General features: G+C 48.7%; 1 protein-coding gene across 1 annotated transcript in view; it reads right to left on the reverse strand.

Annotated features, from left to right (window-relative positions):
- The window catches only part of LOC100380767 (myoferlin), a 61,212-nt gene that overhangs the window by 36,333 nt on the left and 7,154 nt on the right, over positions 1 to 17,725 (reverse strand). The window contains exons 4-12 of the mRNA XM_045720525.2: positions 15,369 to 15,477; positions 14,686 to 14,782; positions 9,916 to 10,082; positions 9,242 to 9,370; positions 8,647 to 8,709; positions 2,565 to 2,615; positions 2,153 to 2,183; positions 1,908 to 2,023; positions 144 to 270 (exon numbers count right to left, since the gene is read on the reverse strand). Of these exons, the coding sequence (XP_045576481.1) occupies positions 144 to 270; positions 1,908 to 2,023; positions 2,153 to 2,183; positions 2,565 to 2,615; positions 8,647 to 8,709; positions 9,242 to 9,370; positions 9,916 to 10,082; positions 14,686 to 14,782; positions 15,369 to 15,477 (890 nt within the window). The remainder of the gene's footprint in view (positions 1 to 143; positions 271 to 1,907; positions 2,024 to 2,152; positions 2,184 to 2,564; positions 2,616 to 8,646; positions 8,710 to 9,241; positions 9,371 to 9,915; positions 10,083 to 14,685; positions 14,783 to 15,368; positions 15,478 to 17,725) is intronic.

Consider the following 17,725-nt stretch of genomic DNA (forward strand, 5'->3'; position numbering starts at 1 on the left):
GGGGCAAGTGATAGGTGGAAGAAACAAGAGGTTTAGGGATAAAGAAAGGGGCAAGGGGTTGTTTTTGGACTGAACTAAAGGATACTTTGCTGCTGATGGAGGAAGAAGGGTGGAGGATGGAGAAAGAAGGAATATACACGTACTCTGAGGCATGTCCTCTGCACGGTACACCTTCAGGTTGAGAGTGACCAATCTGAGTGTTACCCCAGCCGGCACCAACAGATTACTCTCTATGTCATCTTGCTCCTCGTTCCGCTCTCTCTTCTCAGTCTGAACACACAGGAGGGGAGGGGAGGGGAGAGCCTTGATGAAATATGGTATGTTGTATGTAGTTGTATAACATTCTGATATTGTATACACATTCTACTAAACTTAGCAAAAAAATTAACCTCCCTTTTTCAGGACCCTGTCTTTCAAAAATCCAAATAACTTCACAGATCTTCATTGTAAAGGGTTTAAACACTGTTTCCCATGCTTGTTCAATGAACCATAAACAATTCATGATCATGCACCTGCGGAATGGTCGTTAAGATACTAACAGCTTACAGACGGTAGGCAATTAAGGTCACAGTTATGAAAACATAGGACACTAAAGAGGCCTTTCTACTGACTCTGAAAAACACCAAAAGAAAGATGCCCAGGGTCCCTGCTCATCTGCGTGAACGTGCCTTAGGCATGCTGCAAGGAAGCATGAGGACTGCAGATGTGGCCAGCGCAATAAATTGCAATGTCCGTACTGTGAGACGCCTAAGACAGTGCTACAGGGAGACAGGATGGCCAGCTGATCGTCCTCGCAGTGGCAGACCACGTGTAACAACACCTGCACAGGATTGGTACATCCGAACAGCACACTTGCGGGACAGGTATCAGGATGGCAACAACAACTTCCCGAGTTACACCAGGAACGCACAATCCCTCCATCAGTGCTCAGACTGTCTGCAATAGGCCGAGAGAGGCTGGACTGAGGGCTTGTAGGCCTGTTGTAAGGCAGGTCCTCACCAGACATCACCAGCAACAACATCTCCTACGGGCACAAACCCACCATCGCTAGACCAGACAGGACTGGCAAAAAGTGCTCTTCACTGATGAGTCGCGGTTTTGTCTCACCAGGGGTGATGGTCAGATTCACGTTTATCATCGAAGGAATGAGCGTTACACCGAGGCCTGTGCTCTGGAGCGGGATTGATTTGAAGGTGGAGGGTCCATCATGGTCTGGGGCGGTGTGTCACAGCATCATCGGACTGAGCTTGTTGTCATTGCAGGCAATCTCAGCACTGTGTGTTACAGGGAAGACATCCTCCTCCCTCATGTGGTACCCTTCCTGCAGGCTCATCCTGACATGACCCTCCAGCATGACAATGCCACCAGCTATACTGCTCGTTCTGTGCGTGAATTCCTGCAAGACAGGAATGTCAGTGTTCTGCCATGGCCAGCGAAGAGCCCGGATCTCAATCCCATTGAGCACGTCTGGGACCTGTTGGATCAGAGGGTGAGGGCTAGGGCCATTCCCCCCAGAAATGTCCGGGAACTTGCAGGCGCCTTGGTGGAAGAGTGGGGTAACATCTCACAGCAAGAACTGGCAAATCTGATGCAGTCCATGAGGAGGAGATGCACTGCAGTACTTAATGCAGCTGGTGGCCACACCAGATACTGACTGTTAGTCACATGTCTGTGGAACTTGTTCAGTTTATATCTCAGTTGTTGAATCTTGTTATGTTCATACAAATATTTAGACATGTTAAGTTTGCTGAAAATAAACGCAGTTAACAGTGAGAGGACGTTTCTTTTTTTGCGGAGTTTATAAACTATATAATCAATATTACATTAAGTACAAAGGTAGATAATGTAAAGAAAGACAGGTGAGGTGTGTGGTGTGGTGACATAGCATAGTGACACAGCAGTCGTACCGGTGGCTCGTCTCCTGTTCCCACGATGACCAGGCTGACCTTCAGGTAACCTTTGGCCCCCGAGCTAGAGTCATCAGGGTCACTCAGGAGAAGCCACTTCCTCATTATGGCGTGGGCTGTTGACCATAAGAACATACACATTCCAGACACAGACACAGACACACACAAAGGATGTCTTTGAAGATAATTAAAGATCAAGATAATACTTTGTTTCCTGTGTCACTCTTCTGTAAAGATGAACTTACCAGGTTCGTCATATATGTACCCAACATCCAACTGTTAAAATAAAAATAAAGTCTGGTTACACTACACAACTGATTTTAACTAGATTTCAACCATTTTACTTTTATTTCAATAAAAATGCATATTTGTTGACAACTCAATTAAATATCAACCAAATACGGATATTGAGGTTATTGCCTGGAAGGATGATTACTGTAATATATTCAATACTGTATAAATACAGTGTGGTAGTGTGCATTGTAGCCATACCATATTTGAACAAAGGATTCCTGTGATTTATCCAATGTTTTCTGTCATTGTTATGGAAGGCAAACGTAATAGATTGGATGTAATTGATGTATTGCTCTGTAAATAACTAAATGAAATGCACTTTTTGTAAATTAGGATGTAAGGATATTTAAATGTCTATGTCACCTTGAACTCCCCCATTAGACTGTCTGCTCTGAGGGAGAATGAATCATAGACCTAGAGAGAGAGAGAGAGAGAGAGAGAGAGAGAGAGAGAGAGAGAGAGAGAGAGAGAGAGAGAGAGAGAGAGAGAGAGAGAGAGAGAGAGAGAGAGAGAGAGGATTAGTGATGTTGAAACAAACCCAGCCCTTAGTTCTAAACTGCTTCATAGTTTACCACAATGAAGGAGTTTTAAAATGATTGATTTACACTGAGTGTTCAAAACATTAAGAACACCTGCTCTTTCCATTACATCAAATCAAAATCAAATCAAATGTATTTATAAAGTCCTTTTTATATCAGCAGATGTCACAAAGTGCTTATACAGAAACCCAGCCTAAAAGCCCAAACAGCAAGCAATGCAGATGTAGAAGCACGGTGGCTAGGAATAACTCCCTAGAAAAGGCAGGAACCTAGGAAGAAACCTAGAGAGGAACCAGGCTCTGAGGGGTGACCAGCCCTCTTCTGGCTATGTCGGATGGAGATTATAATAGTACATGGCCATTAAGGTCAGATTGTTCTTCAAGATGTTCAAACGTTCATAGATGACCAGCAGGGTCAAATAATAACCACAGTGGCTGTAGAGGGTGCAACAGGTCAGCACCTCAGGAGTAAATGTCAGTTGGCATTTCATAGCCGAGCATTCAAAGGTCAAGACAGCAGAAGCGGTAGAGAGAGCGAAAGAGAGAGGGAGGGAGAGAGAGTGAGAGGGAGGGAGAGAGAAAGCGGGTCGAAAACAACAGGTAGTGGGGGGGGGCATACTTAAGTTCACACAGGACACCAGATAAGACAGGACAATTTCACCAGATAGGACAGACTGACCCTAGCCACCCGGCACACCCTGTTGCAGCATAGATACTGGAGGCTGAGACGGGGGGGGGACACTGTGGCCCTGTCCGGCAATACCCCCAGACAGGGCCAACCAGGCAGGATATAACCCCCACAATGCACAGCCCCCACACCACTAGAGGGATATCAACACACCACCAACTTAGTACCCTGAGACAAGGCTGATTATAGCCCACGGAGATCTCCTCCACTGCACGAGCCCGAGGTGGCGCAAGACCAGCAAGAGGAAGATCACTTCAGTGACTCAACCCACTCAAGTCAAGTATAGGAGAATAAGCCTGGCACAACATGATGCACCCGTCCTAGGGACGGCATGGAAGAGCATTAGTAAGCCAGTGACTCAGCCCACGTAATAGGGTCAGAGACAGTGGAGAGAGAGGAGCCAGCCAGGCAGAGACAGCAAGGGCGGTTTGTTACTACATTCATAGGACCTACTAAAGCGATGAGTCTTTAGTAAGGACTTAAATATCGAGACCAAGTCTGTGTCTCTCACATGGATAGGCAGACCTTTCCATAATAATTGAGGTCTATAGGAGAAAGCCCTGCCTCCAGCTGTTTGTTTAGAAATTCTAGGGACAATAAGGAGGCCTGCGTCTTGTGACCATAGTGTATGTGTAGGAATGCACGGCAGGACCAAATCGGAAAGATAGGTAGGAGCAAGCCCATGTAATGCTTTGTAGGTTAGCAGTAAAACCTTGAAATCAGCCGTAGCCTTAATAGGAAGCCAGTGTAGAGAGGCTAGCACTGGACTAATATGATCAAATTTTGGGGATCTAGTCAAGATTCTAGCAGCCGTATTTAGCACTAACCGAAGTTTATATGCCACAGGGGGCCTGTAAACAGTAGCTATACAACGGGACTGAGTGGGCTGCATAGATTTCATGGCTAGAAGCTCAAAAGAAGAAAGTGCAGTCATTTCTTTTTGTAAATTGAAATTTTCTGTTGTAAATGTTAGCAACACCTCCGCCTTTCCAGGGGATATGGTCACTAGTGTAACCAGGAGGAGTGGCCTCATTTAACACAATTACATTCATCAGTCTTGAGCCCTGTTTCAGTCAGGCCAATCACATCAAGGTTATGATCAGTGATTTCCTATACTTAAATTGCCCTTGCCTAACGATTGCGTCTGAAGCCGAGCTTGCAACTTGGCTATCCTCACCAAAAGGCAATGGTTCTCCTGTCTTTTTCGGCCAGAGGAGGTAATGCAGATCTATGTCCAAATAAAGCATCCGGGGTGAAAAAGTTCAATTAAAAAGTTGTGTGAGGACAAAACTAAGACACTGGTAAATTTGTTAAATACAGAGTTTGATTAAATAGTTGAAAAGTTTGGCAGGTAGCCAAGTAGCAACAAAAAGTACAGCAGTATGGCGACAACACAGAAGTGACATAGACTAACAGACTGACCGGGTGAATCCAGGTTAAAGTTATGATCCATTTTTGATGTCACTTGTTAAATCCACTTCAATCAGTGTAGATGAAGGGGAGGAGACAGTAAAGAAGGAGTTTTATAGCCTTCAGACAATTGAGACATGGATTGAGGGTGAATGGGAAACACAAAAGTGCCTTTGAACGGGGTTTAATAGTGGGTGCCAGGCGCACCGGTTTGTATCAACAACTGTAACACAGTTTTTCATGCTCAACAGTTGCCCAAGTGTATCAAGAATAGTCCACCACCCAAAGGACATCCAGCCATCTTAACACAACTGTGGGAAGCTTTGGAGTCAACATGGGCCAGCATCCCTGTGGAACGCTTTCGACACCTAGAGTCCATGCCCCAACAGGCTGTTCGGAGGGCAAAAGAGTGTGCAACTCAATATTATGAAGGTGTTCTTAATGTTTTGTACACTCAGTGTATGTCATTCTATTTAAACCATACTCTGGATGACCTCCCAACGGTCGGATACACACCATATAGATCAAGTGGAGGATCTTGGAGCAGATGACGTGTGTGCGTGTGTGAATGTGTGCGTGCTTGTGTGTGTGTGCCAGAGGAGGCTGATGGGAGGAGCTATAGGAGGACGGGCTCATTCTAAAGACTGGAATGGAATTAATGGAACAGTATCAAACACATCAACCATATGGAAACCACATGTTTGACTACATTCCATTTATTTCATTCCAGCCATTACAATAAGCCCATACTCCAATAGCTCCTTCCACCAGCCTCCTCTGGTGTGTACATACGTGTGCGTCTCTCTCGTTCTGTCAGTCTGTCTGTTTATCTGTCTGTCTCTATGTATGTGCATGTGAATGTATGTAGGCATTCAGGACATGTTTTATATTAATCGCAGTTGATAACATCGTTTCAGGAGGAGAGCTTTAAGCTTCAGACAACACATCTAATCCACATCTGGAACTGTTGCCTCCACAGTGCGCCTCACACCTCCACCACGCCCTTCCCGTCATCTTGCGGCCTATCTTGCCTTCCCGGCATTCCCAGCTTCTCCAGATGCACCATTCCGGCATCTGCGACCTGTATCCCTCGTCCGCCTGAACCATGGAGTTCTTTTCACCAGACTGGGGGTGGTCTACCCTCGTCCTAGTTGCCTTTCCAACCTTCAACCCACCTCCAGTTCTCAGAGTGATGACGACGTGGTTCCCTCTTGACCTGCTCAGGTTGACGTGGCTCCCTCTTGACCTGCTCAGGTTGACGTGGCTCCCTCTTGATCTGCTCAGGTTGACGTGGCTCCCTCTTGACCTGCTCAGGTTGACGTGGCTCCCTCTTGACCTGCTCAGGTTGACGTGGCTCCCTCTTGACCTGCTCAGGTTGACGTGGCTCCCTCTTGACCTGCTCAGGTTGACGTGGCTCCCTCTTGATCTGCTCAGGTTGACGTGGCTCCCTCTTGACCTGCTCAGGTTGACGTGGCTCCCTCTTGACCTGCTCAGGTTGATGTGGCTCCCTCTTGATCTGCTCAGGTTGACGTGGCTCCCTCTTGATCTGCTCAGGTTGACGTGGCTCCCTCTTCACCTGCTCAGGTTGACGTGGCTCCCTCTTGACCTGCTCAGGTTGACGTGGCTCCCTCTTGACCTGCTCAGGTTGACGTGGCTCCCTCTTGACCTGCTCAGGTTTACGTGGTTCCCTCTTGACATGCTCATGTTGACGTGGCTCCCTCTTGACCTGCTCAGGTTGACGTGGCTCCCTCTTGATCTGCTCAGGTTGACGTGGCTCCCTCTTGATCTGCTCAGGTTGACGTGGCTCCCTCTTGACCTGCTCAGGTTGACGTTGCTTCCTCTTGACCTGCTCAGGTTTGCTTCCCCCGTGACTTCCTAAAACTGCTCTGTTCCCAAATCCCTACCCCACCCGACCCCTACTAGCCGGGACTAGCTTGTTGCATGCACTCTTAGCCAGTCATGGTGGCAGCCACTCCACGACTCCTTGGTTTGCTAGCCTTCTCACACCCCAGAGTGTTATTCCCATCAAGGGCAGCACTCCTTTTGGGGGCAACCAACTTCAGCCCTTCGTGCGACTTCCCACAACTGCTCTGTGCCAAAATCCCTACCCCACCCGACCCCTACTAGCCGGGACTAGCTTGCTGCATGCACTCTTGGCCAGTCATGGTGGCCGCCACTCAATGACTCCTGGGCTTGCTAGCCTTCTCACTCCCTAGAGTGGTATTCTCATCAAGGACAGCATTCCTTTTGGGGGCAACCAACTTTAACCCTTCGTGCAAGTTTCAAAACACTCATGGTAATCCATTGAAAGATGCACCAAGACATGGAAAATAAGCCCACAGTCACGAAGGTAACTTCAGAGCAAGATGATGCTAAAGCTACAAACCTAGCTCCAAAGAACTACCTGGCTAAAGACTTGGAGGATATTCACCGGCTCCTGGAAGAACTGCCATAAGAGAACAACTACCATCTCTCTCTCTCCACTTCTATCTTTCCCTATGCTGGGCAGTCCAGATCACACTTTGGTCCATGACCTGGGCCTTTCCCTGCACTGGGAAGTGCAGTCAAACCTAGTCAACAACTGAGGGTTGGCCCTACCAAGAAGGGGGTTCACCACAACCTTGGTACAGGACCAGGGGCTGGGCCTTCCTTACACTACCTTCTCACCCCTTCCATTCCCTTTGGCTCATGTCGCTTCCTCTGTGCTAAATTCACCATCTGACACTCAATGTGCTCCACTCTAGAGCACGTCTACAGCAAGTACTTCAACCAGGTCGAGTAGGTGACAAAGCTTATTCACCGAAGTGCAACTTGGTCAGTTCAACTTGGCACCCTCCTGGAGCTCTGGCACCTCACCTGCCTGGGCTAAACTCTGGACCTCCTGAACTTCCTCCCTGCACTCCCCACCACCAGGTTCCCTTCTCGCAGCCTACTACTCAGACCGACGGAACAGAGCCTCTTGCAGTCACTGTAAGGTCATCACATGGCCTTCCCCACAGCGCCTTGCCACGGCGAGACGGAAAGAGCCTCCCGCTTCCACCGTACATCTATCACATGGACTTCCCCACACGTGTCACGCCGAGACGCAACAGAGCCTCCCGCTTCCACTGTACTCCATCACATGTCCTTCCCCACATGGTTCTTGCCCACACCGAGACGGAACAGATTCTCCCGCTCCGCCAGGCAGCCATCACATGGTCTTCCTCAGATGTGCTTCGCACACCCCAGGATGGGTCTGAGCAACCCACGGGTAACCATCTTTTCTCCCATGCAGTGTCTTCACGCACCGACTCCACTCTGACCAGTGGTGACTCAGACTTGTACCAGTAGCGACCTCGTTGTCAGAAAGTCTTTCTCACTCTTGTATAAGGGCAGGGGGGCCAGCACAACCTTGGCTTATGACTTGGGGCTGATCTTGCTGGGGGGGCCAGCTACCAACCCCGATCACCGACCAGGGTCTGGCCTCCCCATAGCCTCCGGGCTTCCTACACAATGGTGGGCCAGCTCAACCCCTTCCTGCATGTCCATCAGATCCATGCTCACACAACCTTGGCTTACAGCTGTGGGTTGGCACTGCCAGCAGGCTCAGCACAACCTCAGTCCATGACTGGGGGCTGATCCTGCTGGGAGGGCAGCTACCAACCCCGATCCCCATCCAGAGTCTAGCCTCCCCGTCCACCATCCACGCCAAAAACCCCTTACCATACTCCAACTACTACCCCTTCCGACATGTTCGTCAGATGGAGAGATGCCAAACTCGTGAACACACTGTATATAGACTATAGTCTGAGAGGGAGTGCTGTACTTACCCGAATACTGATGTAGTCATCTAAAAGCTCTGAAGGCAGCATGTTGACATTGAAGAAGAACATCTGTGGAGAGGGTTTATAAATATGTTGATATATATACAGTATTTTCATAGTTTTTTTTATGTACATGGTAGAGAGTTAGGCATAACCATGACCATTTCCCATAGCTTTCTATACTCTTCATTTTGAAGGAAATTCGTACAGACATACTGTCGCAATTGTATAGTAATTGACTAGGAAAGGTTGAGAAAATGCATGTGAGAGGTCAAGGGTGATAGATAAAGTATCTAACGGAGGATTCCACTTTAGATTTACTCAAACATATCACTGTTGCAGAGAGAGAAGATCCGCATGGAACTCAGTGAAGCAGGAGAAGGAGGAGTGCATTGAGAGAGGGATCAGCAGGACAAGATAAAAGAGGAGCAGGAGTCAAATAGACAAGCGTTTAAAGGGGTGAAAAAGACAGTCAATCAAAAGATGAAATACTGAAACAAAGATTCCCTTCAGTGCAATCAGATAAGTGTGTCTTTGCCCTAGTGGTTTTGATTTTGGAGTGTAAGGGCAGTTTAAAACCATAGAGTTATGAAGAGATTACCTCATCAAAGAAGGGGTTGTTTCCTCGTCTGATCCTGGTTCTGTGGGTCTGTCCGCACACATTCACTTTGACAACTGGTTTGATGTTGTTTCCCGGCAACTGTCGGCCCTCAATAACTCGAACACGAATCTGGTCATTGAAGACAACAGTGTAAGATAATTTAACTAACACTGAGTGACTTCAACAAACACAAAATTCCTTAATTATGCCTTTTATTTATTTAATTTGTCAATAATAGGAGAGGTCAAAGAGGACCCGCGGGTGCTGTTCTACTACAAAATGCACATCTCCTTCCGTTTTTCCTTCCTTCCTTCCTTCCTTCCTTGAGGCAATCACTGATCTGTTCGTGATTGGATTGATGAATGCATAGTTATCATATTGCTGTCACCTCTCATACCTATACAGATTAGTGATTACCTCAAGTAAGATAAAATGGGATGAAGGACGCATTTAAACAGGGCCCCATACTACCATCCAGGGCTGCATCTCAATAGTTCTTGGCTCGTCTTCTCTCCCACTGATCTGAAAGAACTGGAGGGTGAAAGCCACCATCCACCATACTGCTTTCATCTCTCCTGTGGTTTCAGATCAGTGCAAATGAAGGAAGAGAGATGAGGAGGGGATTATACTTTAAACTTTTGACATGCACTTCATGTGCTAGCTATGTACTCTACCTGGAAGTCCTGGGGCTTGTTGGCCAGGGCCCGGTGTCTCTTGCGGCTAGTCCGGACAGGCCTCTGGTTGGGGTTACCAGGCTGGCCAGGTGTGGGTGGAACTCCAGGGGTCCCCACCTGACCCCCAAGGGATACCTCCTCCCCATCCTCACCTTCCTCACCCCCACCTGGGAAGCCAGAACACACACACACACACACACACACACACACACACACACACACACACACACACACACACACACACCACACACACACACACACACACACACACACACACACACACACACACACACACACACACACACACACACACACACACACAGTCTTGTACAACTAACCTTGTGGGGACACACAATCCAGTCCCATTCAAAATCCTATTTTCCCTAACCCTAAACCTAAACCTGACCTGTACCCTAACCTTAACCCAAAAACCTAACCTTAACCCTAACCCTAACCCTAGCTCCTAACCCTAAACCTAATTCTAACCCCAACACTAATTCTAACCTAAACCCTAAACCCCATAGAAGTAGAATCTGACCTTGTGGGGACCAACAAAATGTCCCCAGTTGGTAAAAACATTTTAGTTTACTATTCTTGTGGGGACTTCTGGTCCAGGTGACCTGTGTTCAGCATATTGTCTGCTGAGAGTACTTGTGTCGTGTGTATATTTAAAAAAATATATACTCTACCATCCCTACCCTGATTCGAGTAAACTAACAGACAACATTGCTTCTACTGCTACTTACAGCTATTTTAACTCATATCTACAGTACCTGTAGTTAAATAATTAAACACACAGACATATTCCTAATTTCCTCTTTCTTCAAGTGCTGGATTTTTACCCACAGCGCCAATCCAGCATTCAATCTGAACTCCCACCCTCAGATTCACCTATCTTTCCCAGTATAATGCCATTTTGCTATTTCCTTTTGCAATACATCCATCCATTTTACTATGATGTTGTCACGTCCTGACCAGCAGATGGAGCTAGTGTTTTAGTTTTGGGGTCAGGACGTGGCATGTTTGTATTGGTTAAATGTTGGGTGGATGATTGGGACTTCCAATTGAAGGCAGGTGTGTATAGTTGCCTTTGATTGGAAGTCCTATATAGGTGTGTGTGTTTTTCTTTGGGGTTGTGGGTGGTTGTTTTTGCACTGCGTTTCTAGCCTGCAGAACTGTAGCTGTTGCCACTTTGTTTGCATTGTTAAGTGGATGCTTTACTTCTTTATTTTAATTAAAGATGAGTATTCACATACCTGCTACGCCTTGGTCCATTTCTACAGAAGACAGCCGTTACAGAACCACCCACCAAAGGACCAAGCAGCAGAAGAGGAGGAAGCCACAGGAGAGAAAAAGGGAACAATGGACATGGGAGGACGTCCTGGACGGCAAGGGAGCCTACACCTGGGAAGAGATACTGGCCGGAAGGGATCGCCTCCCATGGGAACAGGTGGAGGCACTCAGGAGAGTGGAGGCAGCTGGACAGAGGAACCATCGGGAACGTTACGCTGGAACACGGTTGGCTAGGAAACCCGAGAGGCAGCCCCAAGATTTTTTTTGGGGGGGGCACACGGGTAGTTTGGCCAGGCCAGGGAAGAGCCGTAAGCCAGCTACCCGTGACTACAGGGAGGTGCGTACGAGGTGGAGGGCGTCATGTTACGCTGAGGTGCGCACCATCTCGCCTATACGGACGCACAGCCCAGTTCGCCCAGTACCAGCGCCCCGCAGGTGCCAGGGCAAGGGGAGCATCGAGTCGGAAGGGGTGATGCCAACCCTACACTCAAGACCGCCAGTGCGCCCTTTCGGTCCGGTGTTTCCCGCTAGACACACTAGCATGGAGGTGCGTGTCTCCAGGCTGGCACGTCCTATACCAGCCCCACGCATCAGGAGTCTAGTGTGTCAACCAAGCCTCGCCAGTCAACAGTCACCAGAGCTGCCCGCCAGTCAACAGTCGTCAGTGCTGCCCGCCAGTCAACCATCACCAGAGCTGCCCGCCAGTCAACAGTCGTCAGAGCTGCCCGCCAGTCAACAGTCGTCAGAGCTGCCCGCCAGTCAACAGTCGTCAGAGCTGCCCGCCAGTCAACAGTCGTCAGAGCTGCCCGCCAGTCAACAGTCGTCAGAGCTGCCCGCCAGTCAACAGTCGCCAGAGAGGTCAGACTGCCCTGAACTGCCGGAGTGGCCAGACTGCCCTGAACTGCCGGAGTGGCCAGACTGCCCTGAACTGCCAGAGTGGCCAGACTGCCCTGAACTGCCGGAGTGGCCAGACTGCCCTGAACTGCCAGAGTGGCCAGACTGCCCTGAACTGCCAGGGTGGCCAGACTGCCCTGAACTGCCAGAGTGGCCAGACTGCCCTGAACTGCCAGAGTGGCCAGACTGCCCTGAACTGCCAGAGTGGCCAGACTGCCCTGAACTGCCAGAGTGGCCAGACTGCCCTGAACTGCCAGGGTGGCCAGACTGCCCTGAACTGCCAGGGTGGCCAGACTGCCCTGAACTGCCAGGGTGGCCAGACTGCCCTGAACTGCCAGGGTGGCCAGACTGCCCTGAACTGCCAGGGTGGCCAGACTGCCCTGAACTGCCAGAATGGCCAGACTGCCCTGAACTGCCAGGGTGGCCAGACTGCCCGGTTCTGCCAGAGGTGCCCGACTGCCCGGTTCTGCCAGAGGTGCCCGACTGCCCGGATCTGCCAGGGTGCCCTGCCTGTCAGGATCGGCCAGAGTGGCCCTCCTGTCCTCCGGCCCAGCCCGAGTGGCCCTCCTGTCCTCCGGCCCAGCCCGAGTGGCCCTCCTGCCCTCCGGCCCAGCCCGAGGGGCCCTCCTGCTCTCCGGCCCAGCCCGAGGGGCCCTCCTGCTCTCCGGCCCAGCCCGAGGGGCCCTCCTGCTCTCCGGCCCAGCCCGAGGGGCCCTCCTGCTCTCCGGCCCAGCCCGAGGGGCCCTCCTGCTCTCCGGCCCAGCCCGAGGGGCCCTCCTGCTCTCCGGCCCAGCCCGAGGGGCCCTCCTGCTCTCCGGCCCAGCCCGAGGGGCCCTCCTGCTCTCCGGCCCAGCCCGAGGGGCCCTCCTGCCCTCCGGCCCAGCCCGAGGGGCCCTCCTGCCCTCCGGCCCAGCCCGAGGGGCCCTCCTGCCCTCCGGCCCAGCCCGAGGGGCCCTCCTGCCCTCCGGCCCAGCCCGAGGGGCCCTCCTGCCCTCCGGCCCAGCCCGAGGGGCCCTCCTGTCCCCCGGCCCAGCCCGAGTGGCCCTCCTGTCCCCCGGCCCAGCCCGAGTGGCCCTCCTGTCCCCCGGCCCAGCCCGAGGGGCCCTCCTGTCCCCCGGTCCAGCCCGAGGGGTCCTCCTGTCCTCCGGCCCAGCACGAGTGGTCCGTCTGCCAGGGTCAGCCCAAGTGGCCCATCTGCCAGGCGCAGTTAGCAGCGCCACCGAAGTGGGCTACGCCGATGGTGGAGCAAGGTCCACGCCCTGCACCTGAGCCACCTCCAGGATAGGTGGGTTGGGGAGGGAGGGTGTAGCACAGTGCCGTCGGTGACGGCAGCCACCCTCCCTCCCTTCCCTTCCTTATTGTTTTAGGGTTATTGTTTATGGGTTTTGTGTTTTTTTTTTTTTTTTGGTAGGTGCATTCCGGTGTCTGCACCTTGAGGGGGGGGGTACTGTCACGTCCTGACCAGCAGATGGAGCTAGTGTTTTAGTTTTGGGGTCAGGACGTGGCATGTTTGTATTGGTTAAATGTTGGGTGGATGATTGGGACTTCCAATTGAAGGCAGGTGTGTATAGTTGCCTTTGATTGGAAGTCCTATATAGGTGTGTGTGTTTTTCTTTGGGGTTGTGGGTGGTTGTTTTTGCACTGCGTTCCTAGCCTGCAGAACTGTAGCTGTTGTCACTTTGTTTGCATTGTTAAGTGGATGCTTTACTTCTTTATTTTAATTAAAGATGAGTATTCACATACCTGCTGCGCCTTGGTCCATTTCTACAGAAGACAGCCGTTACAGATGTCTTATGAGTCCTGAACCTCCCTATTTGTAACATTTCTTCCAATATTGCCCCAAAAATAAACACTTTACCCAGGAGTTAAATTATATTTCCCATTGACTGATCGTGGTTTTTCAGATCACCAAACAGAACATTTTGCAGGTCCATCTGTAACCTGATATTATGACATAACAACCATTCCCAGACCTGACTCCAAAAGCGAGCCACAGATGGAACGTACTACAGAATACGTTCTATTGATTCTGTTTCCTTGTGGCAGAGTCTGCAAAAGGCTGTGAGTGTTTGTCTTTTCAATTTGCATCCTCCATTTCCATAAACAGCGAGCAGCCTTTCACTAGTGTAATGAACACAGACAAGCCAGTACCACTCCAATACTACCAACCAAAGCCTAAAACCACAACATCACCTCACTAGCCTGGTTACCTGGTTTGCATTCATTAGAGACCAAATGGTGAAAAAAAAATCTGAAACAAGTAGGGACTACCTGTGTGCCCTAATGAACACAACTCTGGCTACCAGATCTGTTTGTACTTTAGTCAACTGCTCGTTACATGACATTGAACAACAGAGGAGTTGGCTAACACACAAACAAATCTGGGAACCAGGCTACCACTGCAATACCAAACCCAAACATACCACTGAGATGGCTGCATACTTTCCCAAACAGCATGTATAAGAGTTTACTTACATTATCAGCAATACAAAGACATCGGAACTGCTCTCATGAGAGAAGGACACCATTTTGCTTAACCAAAACAAATGATGGCGTGCCACATATTTGTTATGCTAAACTGACCTGTGTCCCCATACGACTGGTCTTCATCAGTTTGATTGTTAGGGTTAGGAGTTGTGTTAGCTGGCGGCTCATACCCTATCATCAAATTAATGGTCGCCTAAAAAAACAGATGGGATTAAATGTCAACATGCTGCTTCAAGACAATGTCTCAATGTATTGACAACTTTAACTTACATTTTTTTTACATTGACATGATATGGCCAATGATCAAGAAGTTTTAACCTAGATATTATATACAGGGGGTAGTTCTGACTGGGACTCAGGCCTGGGTCCAGCAACTGTCAACCCAACACCTTAGCAGTTACGCCAAGAGACCCGAACCTCTTGACGAGGCCCCTAGGTGTTGGGTTGAGGTCTCTACTCCAATCAAATCAAATCAAATGTTATTGGTCACATACACATGGTTAGCAGATGTTAATGCGAGTGTAGTGAAATGCTTGTAGTGTAGCGAAATAATCGCTAAACTAGCCCCTCCCTTCAGGAGAACATCTCCCCAAGCTTCTTTATTCCAAGTCCTTCATGTGTACACGCCTTTCCGATGACCTTATGGGTGCCATCCCACTTCTTACACAAATGTAGGGAATTTGTGTGTTTGTTCTGACCAGGACTCAAACCCGGGTCCAGCGATTGTCAACCCAACACCTTAGCCGTTAAGCCATAAGCTTAGCCATAGAGAAACTCACCCCAGTGTCCTGTTTCTTCTCATTGACCAGGGACAGGTTCTTTGCTGGGAGGGACTTGGTGTGACCATGAACCAGGTCTAGGAGAGAGATCTTAGCTGAGCCAATAAATCTGGAATACAGGTAAAAAGTCATGAGCACCTACTGTATTTATGTGATATGAACCTTTCTTGTGGAAACGCATACAGTAACATAGTAATATCATACCCAGATCACTTAAACAAATGTATGTATTATGCTTGCTGGTCTACTGCATAAAGAGGTGTAGATTTCCTCTGTTGTTTGTGTACAATGATGTATGTCATTTTATATGTATGAATATATTCGTTTTTTTGACTAATCACAGGCAGTATCCAGTTCTCATTTGTACTTCTTTCAGAATTGACAAACCTAGCAACAAGTCCTATAGAGCAGTTATATTTGCCACACAGATCTGATGAAAGTCCCTTATGGAGCAACTGAGGACTAACTAGGAAGGTACCAAGGGTTCTTTATTACGCAATCAACCATGATTAAGAATCACGTTGCATTGCTTAATATCAGTTATTCCTGTTATGTATACATAGCCACCACTGTGCCATGCAGCCACAATTTAAAGAAGTGTGTATATGTCAACATATTGTTGATACCATTGAGGCACTTCGCTTGTACTGGACAGGAGGGACTCAAGAAAAACAAAGTGGTAGGGTGGTAGCGAGAAGACGACTTTCCTGTAACGGAGTGATCTTAATAAGCTGTCACAATGACAAACATCAGCCTAGCTTAGCTTATTTTGGCAATCATTAGAGCCTTCCCCGGAGAACACTGGGAAAAAATGTAATCTGTGCTCTGTAGTGAGGAACAACACTCGATCCCACAGACGAGGGCAAAGAATCATGAAAGGGAGGACGAGGAAAGACTAACCGCTGGGAGCAATTAGCATCTACCACAGGCATGCCTGTAGTCTGGCCTTGTGTGTCAGGCTGAGGGGAGGAGAGAGACAGGAGAAAGAGAGAGAGAGAGAGAGAGAGAGAGAGAGAGAGAGAGAGAGAGAATTTAAGTGAATTGAAAGAGAGGGAGGGAGAGAGAGGGGGGATAGAGAGAGAAGAAGAGAGGAGAGAAGAGAAGAAGAGAGACGGGAGAAGGGGAGAGAGAGGAAGAGAGGAGAGAAGAGGGTGGGGGAGGAGAGAGAGGGGGGAAGGTGGGATGTTGTCATGCCTCTCCCCTCTTGGCTATGTCACCTCAGTGTTGAAGTAATTTATCATCACACACAGAGAGATAAACACGTCCTGGAAAGGAAGTTGAACTACAGGGTCAGCGGTAGAGATCTCACCTTGGCATTGAAAGCAGGCTACTCTGAAGCTGAGAGAGGAATGCTCTTTGAGTCTTTTGTTTTTATTCCTCTTGGAATTTTACACATTTCACATTTTTTCTTCACTCAGTTAGTTGACACTTGACTTTTCAAAGGCGAGCAGACACATGCAAAATACCCATTGTTGAATATTTTCCCCCTGAGGAAATGAGTTGACGGTTACTAATGATATGAAACACACACTACCTGTCAGCACACTAGCTGGCTATATTTATGCACTGGGTAGTGGCTAGTTCCTCTTTTATGAGTCTAAAGCAGTTCCACACCATAAAGTAAAATAATACAGCATAATATGGAGTTCTTTATTTTGCTGATATCAAAGGCCCTGCTGCTAACTGCCAGTCTATTTGTGCTATCATGTCAACTCCTTGTCACTCAATGTCATGCCATGTTTGGATTGACAATAAGTAATGGAGTTGGCAAGAGCAGGCTATAGTTAACTGTCTAGTGTCTAGCAGAAAAAAACATACTGTATGTATCCATGTTTGTATATAATTTGGGGCTTTTTAGAATTCTGACGTTGGATATGGAGGATTCAAAATGCCTCAACAGGACAAATGATTGTATATAGTGGTCACTAGGAGATGTCCTTATATCCAAAACAACCCTCCCCCCCTTATTGAGTGTGTGTTTATACTGAATGAGTCAACCTCACCCATATACACACACATCTGCCAAGGATTCCCAAACATACTCAAGATCAATCCCCCATCTGCCAGTGACAAGCCTGTGCACGCTCTGTAACTTTGCTTGTGTTTGAGGCTGGACTCTGCCAGTGCCCCCCCCAGACGTTATAGAAAATCAAAGACGTGAGTGACTCTCATTACCATAGCCTGCTCTCTCTCTCTCTCTCCCTCTCTCTAGACATCTAGATTAGAGTTCCTGCTGAGAAGTGGTGAAAAGCATGTTGCTAAATAGAGGCTGCTCATTACGTGACTTAAAAAAGTCACAATGGAAATGGAAGAACAATGAAGCATCAATACAGCTTAGATACGTTTCATCAATCTAA

This window comes from Salmo salar, chromosome 06, assembly GCF_965601325.2.
Source record: "Salmo salar chromosome 06, fSalSal1, whole genome shotgun sequence".
In the NCBI taxonomy this organism is placed as follows: domain Eukaryota; kingdom Metazoa; phylum Chordata; class Actinopteri; order Salmoniformes; family Salmonidae; genus Salmo; species Salmo salar.